The 19921-nt window shown below is 34.8% G+C and overlaps 1 protein-coding gene across 5 annotated transcripts in view; it reads right to left on the reverse strand.

Annotated features, from left to right (window-relative positions):
- The window catches only part of chb (chromosome bows), a 29708-nt gene extending 9898 nt beyond the window's left edge, over window positions 1-19810 (reverse strand). For all 5 annotated transcript variants that reach the window (XM_066741149.1, XM_066741148.1, XM_066741146.1 and 2 more), the window contains exons 1-5: window positions 19544-19810; window positions 13331-13436; window positions 12585-12756; window positions 12318-12494; window positions 12033-12109 (exon numbers count right to left, since the gene is read on the reverse strand). In XM_066741149.1, coding sequence (XP_066597246.1) covers window positions 12033-12109; window positions 12318-12494; window positions 12585-12756; window positions 13331-13436; window positions 19544-19732 — 721 coding nt within the window. In that variant the 5' untranslated portion in view covers window positions 19733-19810. The remainder of the gene's footprint in view (window positions 1-12032; window positions 12110-12317; window positions 12495-12584; window positions 12757-13330; window positions 13437-19543) is intronic.
- Between the last annotated feature and the right edge of the window lie 111 nt (window positions 19811-19921).

Below are 19921 nucleotides of genomic sequence, written 5' to 3' on the forward strand. Positions count from 1 at the left end.
TCAATGAAGTGGAATAAAAAACGAATTTAAAGTATTTTACTCGTGTGCAGTGCAGGCATGATGATTAATAGGAAAATTTATCTGTTTTTTTGCAAAAATTATGAAGCAGTAAATTACAGGTTTGGTGTAGAATTGCTCGAAGGTAAGAATGAGCAGAATGACTATAGCGAGGGGCTTGAAGCATCTTGTTATTAAATTGCCTAGTGGAAGATTTTAGCATAAAATTATTTTTGTTTGCAACTCCCATAGAGGGGGGGGGGGGTAAGAAACATAAATCTCTATCCAAGTTGCATCGTGCTATTTGGGAAATTTTATTCGAAGCAGAATGAAAATGATAAGCAAATCTGAAGCACCGCTGAGTTAATTATAATTTGTTGCAGCAAATGCTGATTATATCTGCAGCTGACGAGTGTATCGTGCTCGATGATCGCGATGCAACGATTGTAATTCGGAGGATACTTTCACCCCACGCTCTTGTACAGAAGCACTGCTCTTAATTGAAGTTAATTAGACGTGTTACATTTTAGTAAAATTAACCGAGCCTTTCAATCCATCGAATATTATTCTTAATTGAAATTAATTACAAATTTGCAGTATAATAAAATTGTTAGATTAAAAAAAAGAGTTGAAATTATTTGGTAAAATTAAATAAAGGATTCGAAAGTTTTACGTTTGACAATAAATTACTAATTAATTAGATGACGTTCCTTTTAATCTGCGATAGTGCGAAACGTATATAAATGCGTGTGTACGTATATGTATACCCACACGAATCAACGAACCCCTCTAAGCCTTCTTTTCTCACGTCATAAAGATAAGATCGTATCTTCCTCATTACACTCGTTCCGCGTTCACTCGACAATTTTCACGAAGAATCAGCAATTTTCACATCCAAATATTCCAAACAATTCTACCTTCCTTTCCCAATTTCAACTTTCACGATCGACAATCTTAAGATTTTTTTCCACGAGTTTCCTTCCTATCCTAAAATTAACACAATGCTTCAATTATTCACTTTTCATAACATCACAATTTCCTCATTAAAATATTTCCACGTTTGCTCAAAAATCAAATTTCACAAAGTAAATATATGATATGGATAATTATTTCTTAATTAAAACTTTCATAATTAAATAATTTTAATATCTGTCGCGAGTTTCCTCCGCACCTTAGAATTAATAAGGTACAGTATTTCTCATCTATCCAGGTGTTTTCATTGCTCAACATTTTGGAAAGGGCTGCACAGCTGCTCCATTGTTTCCAGCGGTTGCATTATATAGTCGTTTTCACGATCTAACATTGAAAAAATACACGACGTGACTTACAAGGATCATTACGTCATACAGCCCTGGAACGGTATTTGCATGAAACCTAACCTAGCCTATTATCGCACGTGTTTTATTCGTTTCCAGAGAATTTATCGTCGATTTATCATAGATCGTGTTCAAAGAGTTTGAGCAAAAACTGATGGGGCTACGCCAATGCATTATAAACAATTTATCGCGCGTCTCGGTTTAACGCTCTGGTACATTAGAAATAATAAGAGAGAAAAATAATTTCAATGAGATTTATCGCAAATCGTGTTGAAAAAGTGTCGGAAGAAATTTATGAGCCTACGCCAATGCACTATTGACGAATTTATTGCAAGCGAAAAATATTTCCAATTAAGTTGATCCTTCGTTGCACTCGACTGGATTTGGAAGAAATTTGACGACTCTACGCCAATGCATTATCGACGAATTTATCACACGTTTAAAACTCAATGCTAATATAGTGGCAATAATGCGAGCAAAAAATAATGTCAATGAAATTTAAAGTGAAAGAAATTTTATCCATGGAGAACACGATGCCACCCGGAAGTTCAAGAGTAATGTCAGGTATTTCATTCGCAAGGAGCATACTCCTGGGAGAAACTATTATACGAATACCATGAATAAAAGATAGAAAGTAAGCGATACTATTGTTATTGTGGTGACTCTACTAAAATAATGTTTCGAGAAATTGTACAAAATGCTTCTTGGCTTGAATCAATTTAGCAATATGCCATGGACTATATATATGCGTTCGTGATAGTCGAGCAAAAACAAACAGAAAGTGGTATGCAATTAAAATTTAACAAGTAGAAAATATTTTTATTTTTTTCTAATATTTATTCATTTATATTTGGCTTCTACCCATTTATAGCAGTAATATATAGCTGACTAATTTCATGCCTCGCTTTATATCGCAATTAATGCTTCTTGCATAAGGAGCTTCCATAGAAAATACAAGAAAAAATGTTCATCGTGCCTGCGATGAGCCAAGTTTTTGATAAGAAAAAATTAATAATCCTCCGAACTAGACAGCATGTATTTCCTAACATCGACTACCTAGCCATTGTTTACTGATAAAGATAAAAAGCGCCGATCGAACTAACACCTTACATCAGATAAACAGAGATGTACTAAAATTTATTGAGTAACAGGCATTACACGTGTACGTATGCACAGTACTATCCGAAAATTTTTTTAGACTTTACAAAAATATTTCTAACGATTATCAGTAAAATAATTGAACGAATAAAGTTTCTCTGCAATTTTCGTGGGAAATAAAAATGTTATTATAATCAAAGTATAAATTTATAACAATAACGAAGGTTAAACAATAAAATATTATTCGCCAAAGAAATTAAGTGCCCATCGTTATATATAACTACGTCCGGAAACTTTTGGTCGTTACTGTATTAAAGATTTATATTTCACGGTTCGATAGCGATAATCGATTGGATCGAATGGCTCATTACAAGATGAATTTTAACTTGGCGCGGCTAATGCTTGTAAAACGTTTGCAACCGAGGGTGAAGTAAAACAGGATTAGCAGTTAATTGAGCAAACAAAGCGAGAACGGTGATTGATACTTTTTGCAATAGTTAAATGCACGAGGAACGAAGAAATCTTTGCAATTAAAAAAGAAGCCAGTAACACGTTGCATTCCTGATCCGTTAGTAACCTGCGTTATTTCCATCAACGGAAATACTTGCCAGCGATCATTAGCTTGAGATTTAACGCGAAAGTGATACTCGAGACGGGCGCAAAAAATTTCAGATATTAATCTTCATTTATCCAAAACATTTACTGGAATACATCGAATGCTACTTTTCCTTCAATCTTAAAACTGCTTAACGAATATCAGAAAATTTCAAATATTCACGCGTACAGATCTTATATATTAAAAAATCTGAAAATATTTCATTTTCACAAAGAAATATGTAATTTTTTTAACACGGTATCAAATTCTACTTCTTTAATATCAAACTTTAAAATTTATAAAACAGAAATTAAATATTCACTTCACAGATCATACTTCTCACATAATTCAAATATTTGAATTTATCCACAAATAATTACAACAAATTTGAGAATAAAATCTCATCACAGAGTCAGAAAATATAATTTCTGTAATTCTAAGAAATTTATTTTCAAAAACTTTCACATTTCACTAAATCCTTATCCATTGTTCTTGAAGAAAGGACCAGCCTTTCTCAAAAGTGAACATTTTTCCAAGGAATGACTGGTGAGGGGGGGGGGGGGGTTGAGATAGAGAGGACGATAAAAAAAAACGTGTTGATAATGTGAACCGTGACACAGAAAGATCTATTTATTAGATCAAGATCACAGAACGCGGCGAGTAAACGTTTAAGCCGCAAAAGACTGGAGACACGCGCGATTATGTTTCTCACGTTATTTATTGGTGAGTCGTTTACTCCACGAGCTCTCGTGAGCGTTTAAGCTTCGACGTGGTTTAGACGGTTGGATGGGGACGAGAGGTGATGGTAGGGGAAAAGGTGCGCGCAAACAGAGAGTCGAGTTGACTGAGAGGGACCTTCCCCTATACTTCACCACTGCTAGACGAGCTTAGGGCTACCCATAATTTTCTCATAATTTTCCAATCTGCACTTTGTTTTTATCTGTTAATAATTCCTTCACTGATGAGAGTTCAACTGCACCAGCATGTGCAATTTTTAAAATTATTTAATGGATTCTAAAGATAGAGAGAGGCATTTATTATTATAGAAAAACCTGATACTCTTTGCGTGTATAAAAGATATACAAAGAGAAAATTTAAGTAAATTCTGTAATAAAAGCTGATGTAATAACTATTTATTCATATAAAGAAAGAGAGGGAGAGAGAGATGCAGTGAAGAGCTGGATTTAACAAAGAAGAGTAATAAGCTTCCCCTTAAAAAGGTACAGCTGGGTCAAAGGTCAACAGAACTCAGATGCAACAGCTGAGAAAATCAATAAGACCATCCTCGACAAAGAGTTAATATGCGATAGATGAATTTGATAAATTTACGAAATTTGAAATATCAACAAAGTTATATTTCCTTCACTACTGACACAAGGACAAGGCAAACACGTGTTTACCTAAGCCCAAGAGGCTACGTCCTAACGGTTTTTTCTGACTCCAGTTGATTTCCCAGCACTGAATAATCATTATTTTCCAAGTATTCTTTGGTGTTCCTTTTGTATAGGAATTTAAACATATATCCTATAAGAAAACGTGTTGACAACTCTGCAAAATTGTCACGTTCTACTTGCTTAGCATTAGTTACAATCTGAATAACTGGCAGTGAAACGTAAAGCTACAGTCAACCATATATCCTTTTGGTAACATATTTAATTTCAAAACATGATTAAAAACAACTGATGCTATATTTACAATTAATTGCATAAGTATACTATATAAACAGTCTCTTCAAATTTTGCCATTTAAATAGATAATCAAGAAAAGCGATGTGATATTACTAGGGAAATTAACTGGTAGTATTAAACCTCTTGATAGGTGCCTCTAACAATAGTCGATTAACCTAGGAAACGATGCATCAAGCTCTAATCAAAGTCTGTGATTTGAAATGGTTCAATCAAATAGCTGGATCCCATTACAATTACAATATTAAACTTTAATAAGAGACGTTCGTCTTCGAAGGTCCCCCCAGCAATAAATAAATACAGCTAGCAAAGGGGGCATAATTTTCTTCCCGCGGGTAAAAAAAGCAGCAAAAAATCCAAGTAACAGGGCCTCGCCAAAGATGGTCCTGAGCAATTTGACCGACATGCTTTTCGCCAGAGTTGCATTCTAAAGTGTCACTTGAAGCTCAAACGTTAGTTAGAAAAGGACGCATTACGCTTCAGTTGTGCACCAACATAATGCCCATTGAATCTTACCAAATAAGAAGCAACGATTACCAAAGAGCATGTGTATTACTCTTTATCAAGATTCATTGAGCATTATTACGCAATCTATAGCTTCATCCTACAGTCCAAATATACAAACGACGTATAATATTCTAAATTACTGCAGCAATACAGTGTACAATAAAATTAACAAATTCGACAAATATTCTTCTAAATTAATCAATCAAGTTTCCAGTAAACTTTATCGACTGTTCCATTCTTGGTACCCTCTTCTGAGATGATAACTTACATACTAAAGTTTTAAATACAGCACTACAATAATGATTCGTTACGTCACATTAAAGTATTTCTTTTGTTCAGAGTTTGAACAGTTTAGCTGAGTTGGAGAATCGTGGGAGGTACATTAGTACGTCGCTTGACTTGAACCTTTTCACGAAGAGATTGCAGCTTCAAGTTGCAATAATCATAAGTAAGAAAGGAAGGCATTGCTAGGAAACGACAATCGTCGGCGACTGCAGCCAAGAATACACACTGAGGCCCTGACCAGCTACCACGGTGGTCACGGATACTACTTTCACGTTGCTCTCTGTACTTGAGGAAACAATTCTGCAGGTAGACAGCGAGTCCCCTCATGGGATTCAAATGGGAAACTGGGCCGATCAGATGCACGATTAAACACACATTTAGACACTTGACCCCATCTTTGATAAACGTCAAGCCAGACTTTAATAAAATGTCTCCGTTCTACCTTGAAAAAAACCACAATTTATAAGCACAATGAGTATAAAAATATATATACAATATAGACCAAAATTGCCCCCCTCCCCTCCACCCTTCTTTTTATTATTTTTGAATGGATAAATTTTTTTTAAATTTATCCATTCAAAAATCACCTTGAATCAAACAAAAAATACTATCATGATTCAGAATTTTTTATATTTCAAGGATATTTTTGGAATTACAAAAATTCATCTGTTTAAAAATTAAAAGAGATATAGAGGAATTTTGATTCTTACTGTATACGTATATAAGAGTAATAAACAAATTGTATTTCTTACGTTTTGATTTTTCTACGTCCAAAAGCAAAGAAGCTGGATAAGTGGATCGACTAGAAAGACACGTATATTTCCATTGAGATTCGAGCCAAAGAGGAATGGCACGAATAATCAAAACGGTATTGCTAATTAAGCCAGCACATAATTAACGAGTAGCGTGGGCTTATCGATTTCTTTCCTTTCGTCGAAATACAGTATAGTAGTGCCTATTGCTTAGTGCCAGGGGCTTTTTAACATATGCAATTTCACAATCTTTTAATACCATACCAGGCAATTATATCGATTTATTTAAAGTGATGAATATTTAGTAGTCGAGACTCTTACAATGATTTGAATAAAGAAGCTGCTTCTGAAGCGATGAAAGGCCAGCGTGGAATGACATTAAGTGAAATAAATCAGTGGACGTAATATACTTTACGTCCAAATTTGTTGAATTCCTTTTTTTTTTAGTAGTTTTTATAAGGTGGAACAAAAAGAGAGAGAGAGAGAATAATGCAAACCACTACTACCTCTAAACATAAAATGGTTAGTCTTCAGCACGACGACCTTCGGTCAGCAAAAGAGCATCGCGATGACAGTCATAGAATGCAAAACCTCGAATGGCTAATAAACATGTCTGACAAAAATAAAAGTTCCTCAGCAATTAAGAAAGTGGAGGAAATAAAAAAAATATTTTTCTACATACATAGATGAAATGACACTTGATTATAAATAAGAAACAAAAAGAGATATTATCGACACTGGACTGAAAACCAGCGAAACTAGAGGCACAAAAACAAACTAAATACAATCTTTATAAATAATTATTGAGTGTGTAAGTGGATGGCAATTATGCAAATCATTAAACTTGTAAATCTTGCATGGTTGAGTATGCAAGTTTTTTTTCATTAGAAGCTAAAAATTGTCTCTCTAATTTAGAAATAAATTTATCATCATTTATTTCTACTATTGGATTATAAATTGAGATAATAAAGTGGAATTATCTTAGAGAGACAATCGATGAGAAAACGTGCGAAGAGCGTGGATAGGTTTCTTGGGTATTTAGCCGGTAGGAATCGCCTACGCTTTTAGCGACAGTCGAGTCTCACGAGGAATTGCATAATTTTAAATTGCGTATAGGTATACACGTACGTGTGAAGGCGCTTGCTTATCGCCAAGCGCCTGCAGCTTAGATAAACAATTAGTTCATTAACGCCTTTCTCCCCCCTCTCCCCTTCAACCATTTACTAGGCACTTATCAACCTTAGACCCAGCCGCTCGCACGTTTTTCTCATTCAATCACCAGACACACCTTTCTTTGTACAGTTTCATCCCATATTTTTAAATATTTCCTGCACCACAAAATTCTCTAACAATGAAGAGCATTTCGCTTGGAATATATTCTGCAGGAACATTAATTCCTGTGAATATGGAACTCTGAAGAAACATTATTCTTATTTAATCACCAGACACGCCATTCATTTTAATTTTTTTTTTTTTGTAAAATTACAACGTCACAGCAGTGACTATTGAAGTTCTTTTGCGGTTACATGTAAATTTACAAATACGGCTGCTGTCTGTTGCAAAGTTCCCAAAGTCAGTCGTTGTAATTTTACATAAAATGTTTAGAGTTCTTCAGAGTTCCATCCTGCATTTTTATATCGCTCGCTAAAAATTCTACAGGAAAATATCTGCATTTGCGGAAGTTAAGCTGTGGCGAATAAGATGAAGAAAATTACAAGTCGTGTTTAAGCCGAGCAAGCGAGCAAGCGAGGCTTGTCTTGTCCACATTCGAGGATTATTATGCTATCTTACCCCGAGGGTAGCGAGGAAGTCAAGCAAATACATATACAGAGAGACGCGAGTATACACTTACATATTACATGCTAGATAGTATTATGGAGGACGGAAAGCAAGCAAAACTAGCGTGCGCGTGCGAAGTGAAAGGTAGGGTGGCACTACAGCAGCAGATTTATCTAAGGAATATGCACTTTGGTTTCACGCTCTACACAGTTCTGCATACGATCAGATACGAGTTGCGGAAAACCTATGTGGGTGCTCTCCCTCTCTTCCTTTTCCCTCCTTTTCTTTCCTTCTACAACGCTCGGTGTCTCAAGCTTCACAATCTTCCAGCTCGAGTGACACCCTGCTATAATCCTCTTGCCGCATACTAATTGGCACAAAATCAATTTGCATAAAGTGCTAAAAAGATTTCATTAGAATTCCTGCATCAATTGGATCAGATTTACGCACGTAATATCGAACTCCTACTCCACAGTAAATAGATATATAGTTAAGATTGTAAATAATTTACATATCTGTTTGGCTACTGCAGCCATTTCGAACATTCGTGGTTTGTACAATTTTAAATTATTGAAACGAAGATTTGTAAACCACAGAGAAGTACTTTAAAGATGAAAAGAGATTGAAGGTTTGAGAAAACGATGACAGGACTCAAGAGTGAATGAGAGAAAGGATAAACCCAAGCTTATGCAAATTTGCTTCGTATTAGCAGGCTCAACCTTTTCTGTAATAAAAAATATATGAAGATGCTGAATATGACGTTTCCCAGCGTCGTATAATTATTAAATCTTATATGTACCAGTGACGTCTCGAATAGTTATTAGTACAAAGTTTTTCTCTGTAGTTTACAATTATTATGCCAAGTTAAAATACATATTTTCATAGCTTTCGAACGAGTTCTTAAATGCTATCACGATATGCTAATACAGTTTAATAGAGGATGTTACAAGATTTGTGTAAAGTTTCAGAATTTCTATAGAACGTCGTTATACCAACTTTTAGTCACTTTAGCTGTTTTGATTACAACGATAAATCTTCGAATGTCTCCGAGTAATAAATCTCAACGTATGACCTTTTAAATTGACTGCTATTCAATAGCTTTCTCTACTCTAGCAAAGAAAAGTCTTGCATAGGTGTAAAGAGAACTAAGAAGAAGTGTACAATAATACAATCAATGCCAAAGACAATGTTATCTTTTAATATGCTAATAAGTTAGCCCATTTAAGATATTTTATAAAGAATTTTAAGGTTGACCTCATTAGTAAACAATATCCGCTAATATATAAGCCTGACCGGAAATGGAATAATTTATCGAAGAATGACGCTTCGAGGAAAATCATTATTAAGACTTTACGTCTGTTTTCAGGTCTAATAATACCTCTGAAATCAAGCGAAACCATTGGGTTTCTTCTGCCAAGCCCATGCATGACCTAATCACTATTGGTTTATATGCAACGGGTGTGCATCGAGAAAGAAGCAGAGTTTGCTTCAAGGATGGCAATAAAAATTTGATAGTTTATTCAAATATGCATGACCTAATCTCGAGTGGTTCGTGTGTGTAACGAGAATTCGTAAAAAAGTTGTCTTGGCACAAGACAAACGGTAGTGAAGTTTCTTGTAGCATTTTCCACGTGTAGAGAAGAACGACCAAGAGTCGATTTATCCAAGAGTGTCCAGAGAGAACGAAGAGCAGTCTTGCTAATGTCTGCATTTGTTGGGGTAAACTGTGCAATATGATATACGTTAGTAGCCAGTGAGTAGGTGGTAGCTGTTTTTCAAATGTCGTTGCTTTCCAGCCTCGAGTCTTTAATGAATATAATAAAGTGCAAAGACCAATCACACTTGAACGTCGTAAACAGATCACTCACTCTGTTTCTCTTCAACTATCAAATTCAACAGCTGGAATATAATTTGCGTCTAAATCGACGTCAATGAAAATCATCCTAGCTCTTGAAAACAATTTTGACTGATAATTATCAATTATCTTCCTTCATAATTTGTATCCTCCTTGCAATTAAGACTGTATAAAAAAAATATAATTAGAATTTAATATTGAACAGAGACAAGACAATGATATAGGTACTCTTATCGAAAACAATGGTAGAGCAATGGGATACTTGATCAAACAGTTGCATAAGATTACGTGCTCTACATTACGTGTAGTAGATAAAAACAATTGTATATCGAAGGTGTATTATTTCAACTGAAGAATGAAATCCCATACCACATACAGGACTTGAGTCGTTATGCTCGAGTCGACCCAGCTCTTTAAAAAACGTATATTTGTATTTTGGTTGCGAATATAAAGTGTCTATATATGTAACAGCCAGTGCTTTTCTACTTATCGTGAAGAAACTCTCTGTCCTTGATATTCTACACCTTCCTGAAACGTCATCAGGATAACCATATTAAATCATTATTAATTTTGATTATTCTTGCACAATTGCTTCTCTTGGAATTTCACATGTAAATATAAAATGTCAGTGGAATTCGACACCACGTGCAATCGTTCCACTCTGTGCAGCTCTAGACAATTAAAAAAAGAGCATCTCGGTTTACTCGACAGAAGCCCACCGATTCATTTTACATCGAAGCAAATCTCAGTTGCAATGTCATTGTGCAATTTATCTTTGTTTCTCATGGAAGGCTCTTCCAAGTAACAGAGGTCCATTATGCAATAATCCTGCAGACAACAAGTATTACCTGGCATTTAAATTTGATCGACAATTCGAGTTATCTTATAATCTTGCTAATTAATATAACAGCTTCGTGCACGATTCAAACAAATGATTTAATAATCGAACTTGTCCCAGGTTGTGTGATTGGAGAAAGAGAGAGCAATTACATATTGAATTGCATGTATGTGTGCCAAAAGGGTATCAGTGCGTTATCTGCACGATGACACTGTAACTCTGTAGTGAAGTCTCATTCACATACAATAGTCGATAAATCTTATTGAGATATACTGGAGGTGGGCGACCAAGAAATGGCCCTGTACAATGTCAGATTATCGAGAAAGATTGGCATAAAAATGGGGCCAACACAAACTGCTCGAGATTTCTTTACGTTTCCCTGGCTTTCTTTCTGTGATTATGAAACTGTAGTCAACTCCAATTTATTCAAACGCTTAATTTGTAGATTTCGTCAAATCCTGTAATATCAAAAAACTATTAAAAACTGTAATTGCATTCAATCATGTGAATTACATCTTCGTGCAATTATTTTCCAATGGAATTTCAATTAACCTACTTACACACCCAACAATTAGTTTTTAAAAGTAAAGTTACAAAATACGTGAGACAGTTCCCTTTAAAAAACTGCACGATCCAAAAACGAGGAGATTAGTCAGCACAAGCATTCTCTTCATTCAAGAACAATGTTTTCCTTCTGGAAATACCATGACACCGATCGGCAATGTTACTAAAAAGACTTAAAGTTAATGTGTCAGGTTTATTAAGGCATTTGAAATGGAGTAGAGGCAAAATGGTCTAAAATAGCTTTTCCTAAAGTCAGATATGCCTCGATATCGAGTGTAAGTCAAGGTAGAACGTGACTTAGCGGTGCAATTAAACTTAATTCTGTTTTGTTATCTGCTTTTCGATACGTTGAATATTCTTATCACGTTTAGGAAGCATCGGTCCTTGTTAAATATTCATGGTGTATGTACATGGCATAAGTATCAAACTTGACTCACGGAAAGAGTGTGCAAATTTCGCTCAGCGAAAAATCGCTTCTTGCCAAGTGAAAGCAATTTTGCCTGTACGATGGCAGCACGTAACAGGCAATCCACTTTATTAGCGCCAATAAAGGCGTGTCAACAAAATATTAAAACCTATAGTGTATATCACATTTGGTACATTTTCTCATTCTTATCGAGTCTATCTTATCTAGACCCTAATTTTTAAATCCATTTACGAGCATATTGTTCAGTCCTTTGGCCTCATAAATATCTTGAGAGATTTAGCTTTTCTGAAACGCTTAACGAAGCGTTTTATTCGCATTTTTTAACATTACTCACCATTAGATGCAGTTGCCATTGGCAATAGCTCCCCATTAGCCTTGATCTCGTCGAATTTTTTCGTCAATAACGCAAATCTGTAAATAAAAATATACATTGATAATTTTATATTTTTATATACGTTTAACGAATATATAATAAAATTGATCAAATACAAAAGTTATTTATGCAAATCGATTACACTTTATTTTAAGAATCGTTTGCTTAGAACAATGATAATCATTATTCCCTCAAAGTGTTTGCCAATGGACGAAAACCAAAATCGATTTCTCTATTCTCACTCACTTGGCTTGTGGCACATTGTGTTTCTTCTGTAAATCCACTCGAAGTCGATCTCCCACGTGTTTATAAATATCGGCCATTGTGTATAAAGCAGTTTCTCGAACTTTTTCCGACGGGTCTGATAATAATTTAACAATACTACCAGTAACTCCTGAGAGAGTCATTTCATCCGAACCAAATCTGAAAAAGATAGAAAATAATTAGAAAAATTCATACAAGCATCCAAGCTTTATACAAAGTTAAATTAAAAATTTTACGATAAAAACTCACTCTTCTAAAATCGACGAGAGCAAAAGTAAAGCTTCCTCCCTTAATTTGGCATTTTTGTGTTCAAAAGCTGGCTTTAACCTATCCAAGAGCTGTTGTGGTGTAAGGCAGTTCTTCTCTGTAAATTTTAACAGTAAAAACTGTGCCTTTTCTCTGGTTGTATCTTTACTGTCACCTGGAATACAACAGTATTAAATTAAAATTAAATATTTACAGAAAAAATAAACAAGCGATTTACAAGAAAAAGAAAATATTCGTAATAGATTTTAATTTTAAAAAAAGGATTTAAACGTCGATTAAACTAATTTGATTCGACTCTCTTAAAGCTGGATGATTCAGTTTCACTGTGAAACGTTTAATTAAAAAATCCTTGACGAATGCTACTATACGAGTATAGTACGTGCTTGGAAAATCAAATTAGTCGTGTGTATGCTGGATTTTCTTGTAAAGAAAGATTTGGACATTCTTTCACGTTGGAAGATGTACTCGATAAGATAAAACATGCTACAGTATTATTTTAGGACTCGTTTCTTTTTTGTACCTTTAAAACTGATTCAGCATGCTTTTTAACAACTTTTTACCTTGACGAAACGTTTCGTGTACAGGTTTTTCGGTCAGGTATAACGAAGCTTTACAAAAATCTTATTTACTTTATATGTAAAACGATTACGTAAAGCACGAGATATGTAGAGAGCAAAAAAATAATAAAATAATAAAATAATAAAATTGATCAAATTTTTAAAATTTACCTAGCCTATCTATCGTTAGCTGAATAATGCTGGAAACATAAAACTTAAAGTCATGGCCCATACGGTCTGTAAGGTAGGACAAAATCTCCAAGCCATTTTGCACAACCTGCAACAGAGGAAAAAATCCAATTTTAATTATTTTTCATTAAAACACGTTATAAACAATCCATAAATTTATATCATAATGATTTATTGTATAGAGTAACTAAGTCATATAAAAAATATAAAATGAAGGAGGAAAGGATACTTTAAATAACAAGACCAACACAAATCTCTTTTAATAACAATTTTCCATTAAAACAAATTACAAAAGATCCATATAAATATATATCATAATCATCGTCTGTAATACAAAGGGGAAATCAGTATTTCCATAATTGTTAAGAAAATGATATAGAACAAGTAAAAAGGGGAGCAAACGACCCTCCTGAATGAGTAATAAGATCAATATCGGTTTCGTGGGTAGTTGTACCATCGCACAGTACAAAATTCAATTTCAATATCCAGAAACCTCTCAGCTAACATCCTCGTAAATAGCTTACAGTGTGAAATTTGTTTTTAAATTTCAACTTTAAATTTCTATCCCATTTGTATTCGCTACTATACAATGCAATAAATATTTGCAATAAAAGTAACAGTGTAAATTAGAGCAGCATGGAATAACCAGTGGTAACTGAATTCAATGTCAGACAGTGGACGCGCGTCTTACAGCTCTAATACAGTTACAGAGTGCTATAGATAGGTGTATATGAGCCTATTTTAAATACACTCGGGGTAAACGTTCTCTCTGTACTGCCCCTCTCCTTCTCGCATCTGTGACATCACTGGCCAGCACCGAGAATTCTGCTGCTTTTTATTGGCCTCATCTTGCAACGAGGAGCAACAAAAATCTTCTCGACGAGCCATCGAGCTACGTTTATAGCATTCGGTGTAGACCGGATATACAATTTTCTTTATAAATAACCAAAGTTGAGCTTAATGGTGCTGTACAACTAATGCTACGTTTATAGCGTGCTCGCTTTTAAGTAATTACGTATTATACAAAACTAAGTTGTGTGCAACTTTAACTTTACAATGTTTTACAAAGCTTTACAACGCTCTACAATATATATTGCACATTGTATTACAAACAAAGAAAATTTCTCATCGAGCTACGTTATAACATTCGGTGTAGACCGGATGTACAATTTTCTTATAACCAAAGTTGAGCTTATTAGTGCTATACAGTTAATATTAAGTATTGTACAAAGCTAAGTTACATAAAGCTTAAATATTGCAACGTTCTACAACATATAATACATTGTTGTATTGCATATAAATAAAAATATCTCTCTATACAAAGTTTTTCCTTAAGCTAAAGTATAAATCCATGCAGCACTTTAAAGTGGAACAAGAAAAGTCGAGATTGGCGATAATCGGGCTGTACTATATTTTTGCATTGATTACAGCTACTTTTATCGACCCGCAAAAGATCTTCTCTACGTTGTTCCATTTTCACGCACGGTTGAGTACTGTTGAGTGTATAAAGAAGCATGAAGTCGTAGGACAAAAGAGGATCGATAAGAAAGCCAAGGGACCGAATCTAATTCGTCGATCCACTAAAACTTGATCTTCCATCTTTGTGAAGTTAGCACCACAAATTTTAAAGCTGTGAAAAAACCAAACAGTTCTAGTATCACCCGGAAAAGTTCTACAGTTCCTTGCTATTTTTCAAAAAAAGTTTTGCAGATTGAACTCGAAAAATTATAAAAAGATGGTTTGGAGTGCCAACTTCACATTTTCTAATATTCAAACGCTTATACCGTTTAAACTAAAAGTCCTATCGATAAAAACTATTAGACATAGTTATAGAACTCTTTGGGGTGCCATCAGAACTCTAGTTAAAAGTCGAAAATCATTAAAAAAAATTTTTTGTAAAATTTAAGAAAAAATTTTTTTATATTTTTTTTAATGATTTTCGATTTTTAACTAGAGTTTTGATGGCACCCCAAAGAGTTCTATTACTATGTCTAATAGTTTTTATCGACAGGACTTTTAGTTAAAGGGTATAAGTGTTTGAATATTAGAAAATGTGAAGTTGGCACTCCAAATCATCTTTATATAGTTTTTCGAGTTCAATTTGCAGAACTTTTTTTGAAAAATACCAAGGAACTGTAGAACTTTTCCGGGTGCTACTAGAACTGTTTGGTTTTTTCCTAGTTTTAAAATTTGGGGTACTAACTTCACACTGGTCGATCTTCCAAATAAATTTAAAGTAACAAGATACTTCTGTTGTTCACAGAAGAAAAATCTTGAATCCTCTAAAAAGCAGTGTCCAATCTTCTTTATTGATTGATCTCGCTTCAGCAAAGATCAACCAAAAATACAGAGTATCGATAACTAAATTCTTTCTCATTATCAAGAGAAAAGCTTAAATCCAGCATTTTCAAAAAATGTTGTCCAATCTTCTCTATCCATACTCTTTGCAAAGGCAAGAAAATCTGTTGATTCTCGTGGGTGAACAGATTAACCTTCCTTCCCAAACCTTGCAGGACATCCATATTTAGATATCAACTATTTGGGCTGATGTGACGTTCAGTTTATTTTTGCATCAGCAATATATTTATTGCATATACATTCCATGTGTCGATAACTCAATGCAGCTCTAATCTGAAACAATTATATAACTTAATACAAGACGAATAAAACAATCAAAGTCAGAGAATAATTTTCTCTAGAAAATAAATATATATTTAAATTTTACCTTTATACAAAGCAGCATCCAGAAAATAATCATTTGCCTGTATCTCCCTGCGTATTGAATTTTTATCCATGTATAATGGCCGTGTAACGTAATCCTCTTAACGTTGTCAGAGCATTGGATGATTATGCGAAAGTTATTCGATGTAGAGAAACTAGGTCAATGTTATCTTAATTAAAAAGACAGCACGGGAAACGAGCGTGTCTCAGGAACGAGTGACGTATTCGAAGAATACCCAAGCTCAAGTAGAGGTGCAGAGGTGATGTCACTCGCTTTCAGTCCGAATAAGGAAACGACTGGGATGCATAAAAAAAAGTCAATAAGGAGATCGTAACGGCGACTACTCGATATGCCCTTGGCATCGATAACTTTGCACTTGCGAACCCTTGAAAACAGTTCTGTTGACGATTCATGGGAAATTTATGGTGTTCTTGTGAAAACGATGTAAACATTCGTGTTCTCAGAAATATTTTCTTATTCTTCTTAAGATGTATTCAATTTAGATATGTCTATTGTCGTTGTTATTGTTGTTACAGAATAAAAAAGTATTTATGTTTCTTTTTTTATAATTTGCGTTGAAATTCGTTAAACTATAAACGTTGTTTATGATTATTATTAAAATTATTACAGCATAAACATGAGACTTTAAAGCTCTAGTTTTTTTGTCATTGGCATTCAAACTCGTTAAACTGAACCAAGTGATTTGTTATTAAAATGATTAATGTGTGTGTGTGTGTATGTGAATTTTTTCTTGAATGAAATGGCAGGTTGCACGATTCCTTGCGCATTTAGTCCGTAGGTCGTAATGAAATACACATTGCTCAATCGTTAATTCGGTAAACATCGTCCGCAATATTAGTGTTCTATTTTGGTTCGAAGAGTATTTCACCGTCTCCGGCTTATTTATTTTTGTAATCGCGATCCACTCGATGTATTCTGTCAATGAAGTGTTTTATTCTTGTACACAGTCAACGACATGCAGGAATAAGCGTGGGTTGGTCAAGAGAATCGCTCGATAAAATTGATAAAAGAGCGTCGTGAAGCTGGCTCGCTGCCAAAAGCGTGATAGAAATTGTAAACCCGCCGAAATTCAGCCTTTTGACCCCCCCATTTCCGAGAAAATGTAAAAATTTTTATTTACTTTATATTTTTTGCATAAACACATATGGAATTGTAATACACAACCCCTTTTCTTGAAAAGATTGTATTTATAATAATAAAAAAAAATTAAAAACAAGGGATGGTCGGGATAAAAAAATGCAACGTGTGATAGCGAATAGCCGTTGTAACTGTCAGTTTTCAGCGTGTGAATTTGCATTGTTAATTAAATGGGTCGTGTTCTCCAGCGCTGATCCTTTACACCTACTGCGTTCAATTATTGAACATAATTAAATTCTAATTTAAATATTTAACGCCTTCTTTCTGAAATCTGCAAAGAATTCTTAACAATTACGCTTTGTCGATACAATAATTTGTGCCTTCTGTTCTCTGCACCAAGTGTGAATGAATCTTTATGTATTTATAAAAGAAAGAAAGAAAGAGAGAGAGAGAGAGAGAGAGAGAGAGAGAGAGAGAGAGCGTGCATAACGAAAAAACAAAAAGAAAAAAAAACGCGATCGCTAAATATAGTAGTGAACGGTCAAGCGCACTCACAGACATGGACGAAATTGTGCATATATCCGTATGTGAACGCATATACACTTGCACGACATTGAACAGGACAAATCTGCCTCATGCATAATGGAAAATCTTCATTTCAACGAAAACTACCTACTTTGCTACCGTCTAAAAAATATTTAACTCGAGAGCTACTCGCTCCTCTTCAACTCTTGGCATACAATCTTAACTTATAAATTTGTAAAATCAAGACACGCGCTCTCCCACAAATGCTTTAAACTATTAAAAGCGACGAGAATCACTTACACACATTACCATTATTATTATTATTCCCAGTTTCCGAATGTAATTAAAGCCCCGAAGTTACCGAGCCGTGAAACGATGAAATTCAGAATTCTTATTTTGCTATTATAACTACTATAAAAGTTACTTTTATGGAAATCCATGTTGACCTTTATTGAGACACAATTCATTAAACTGATCGATTTATGTCTTTTATTCCTTTCTAGCATTACGAATTTATACGGCTAATTGATAGATTTGCCTTCTTTTTTTTTTATTAAAAACATTACAGTCGATAAAACATTCTTAAACTCTCGAGTAAACGAATCTTTTACTTGGACTCTGACGGGTTTGACACACTATTTGTAAGAGAAACAGTGTCAAACATGGCGTGAAAGTTTTATCCTTATTCGAATCTAACACAAGCAGGTTACTTTTCGTTTGAACGAAAAAGATGCAAGGCCTCTGATATTTATTCGTATTGTATGTAAATACAGACGTTTTCGTGATTAAAAATGCATGCGGAGAAAACTTTTCATTATACTTAAATTAACTCGACAAGGGTGGCTAATTATAGCACAGAAGCTTCGATCATTTGCAAGCAATTGCTCGATATACACGTTTGACTAATTATGAATTATTTGGAAGAATATTGAAACATTTAGTATCCTTTGTTTAAGTAGCACTGTACAATTTAAAATTATACTAAATTCACGTATATTTGTTAAATAGAGCAAAGTGTAATAATGCTTTTATTACTACAGGGATGAATTAAAATGTTGAAAGGGCGCCAACCGCCACCAACACGTTAGGAGGCCGTCGGTAACTGGATGCGCGCGCATCGAGATCCTAAATTCTTTTTTTTTCATCATTTTAAACGGAACCCTAAAATGGATTTTGTGCACCGAGGTAAGTTGACGCGGTGATCGATGAGATCTATCAAAGCCATTGAATAGTGTTGGAGAGCACCCCGTATATAGTAAGTTGAGCAAAGCCGTGATCACCCACACATAATCACGGACAAACATCATAACACACGAGCGGTGCTGGCTGGCTCGAGATTTGTCACTCGGCACACCCCAATCCCAATCTATTTCTTCTCAACTGCCTAAATCACTAACTCGTCAATTGCGTTTATATCGAATTTATCATATTCCGATATTATATACTCTTTGGGCCATTTAAATATCCTCCAGCAATAGGTAATCTATCCACGTGTTTTTAGCAATGGAAAATCTATGGATAAATATGCAAGTACACTGTATATACTGGTACAATGCACATCTTATGACACTTTAGGACGTAACGCAAGGTTTGCTCGGCTTTCGTGAAGCTTTAGTTGCTTATGGGGATAGACGATAGACGCATAAAGGCTAGGTGTTTCCAATTTGGGGAAAGTTTGATCAATCACTGGCTGATGTTGTAAAATATCTACGACTTTTTAGGCAAGAAGACTTTGTGACATTAATGGCGCAACGCCATTGAATCGGCGAGACCCGCCGCAGACACGAAGAGATATGATTTTTCTCTAACAGTAGCCATGCATGTTCGATTAATAAAAGTAAGCAGCTCACCTTAGGATTGCCGTTGTTGAGCCACGATGTGACATTATCGATAAACATACCAATGTCCTGGCACTCGATGCTCTTTCTATCGTCCGACAAGTAATTCAGCATTAATTCACCCACATACAACTTCTTTTTTATCTCCGTTGTCGACAACAACGGCATAAAATCGTCCATACTTTGCGGATTCACCGCCATTTTTGCAAAACTTAGATTTTATGTACGAGACCTCAATAATAGCTCCGACAAAATCATCGGCACCGTACACGCGACGCCATTTTGATTTCTCACTGTCTGTCTCTCTTCCACTCCAATGATTATGCAGATTGTAGCGCTATGATGTTGACGGCGACCACCGCTCAAGACTTGATGTCGCTAACATCGCTA

The sequence above is a fragment of the Prorops nasuta genome, unplaced genomic scaffold (genome assembly GCF_024137725.1).
Source record: "Prorops nasuta isolate Cenicafe-Biocafe unplaced genomic scaffold, Cenicafe_Pnas_1.2 PNAS00025, whole genome shotgun sequence".
Taxonomy (NCBI): Eukaryota; Metazoa; Arthropoda; class Insecta; order Hymenoptera; family Bethylidae; genus Prorops; species Prorops nasuta.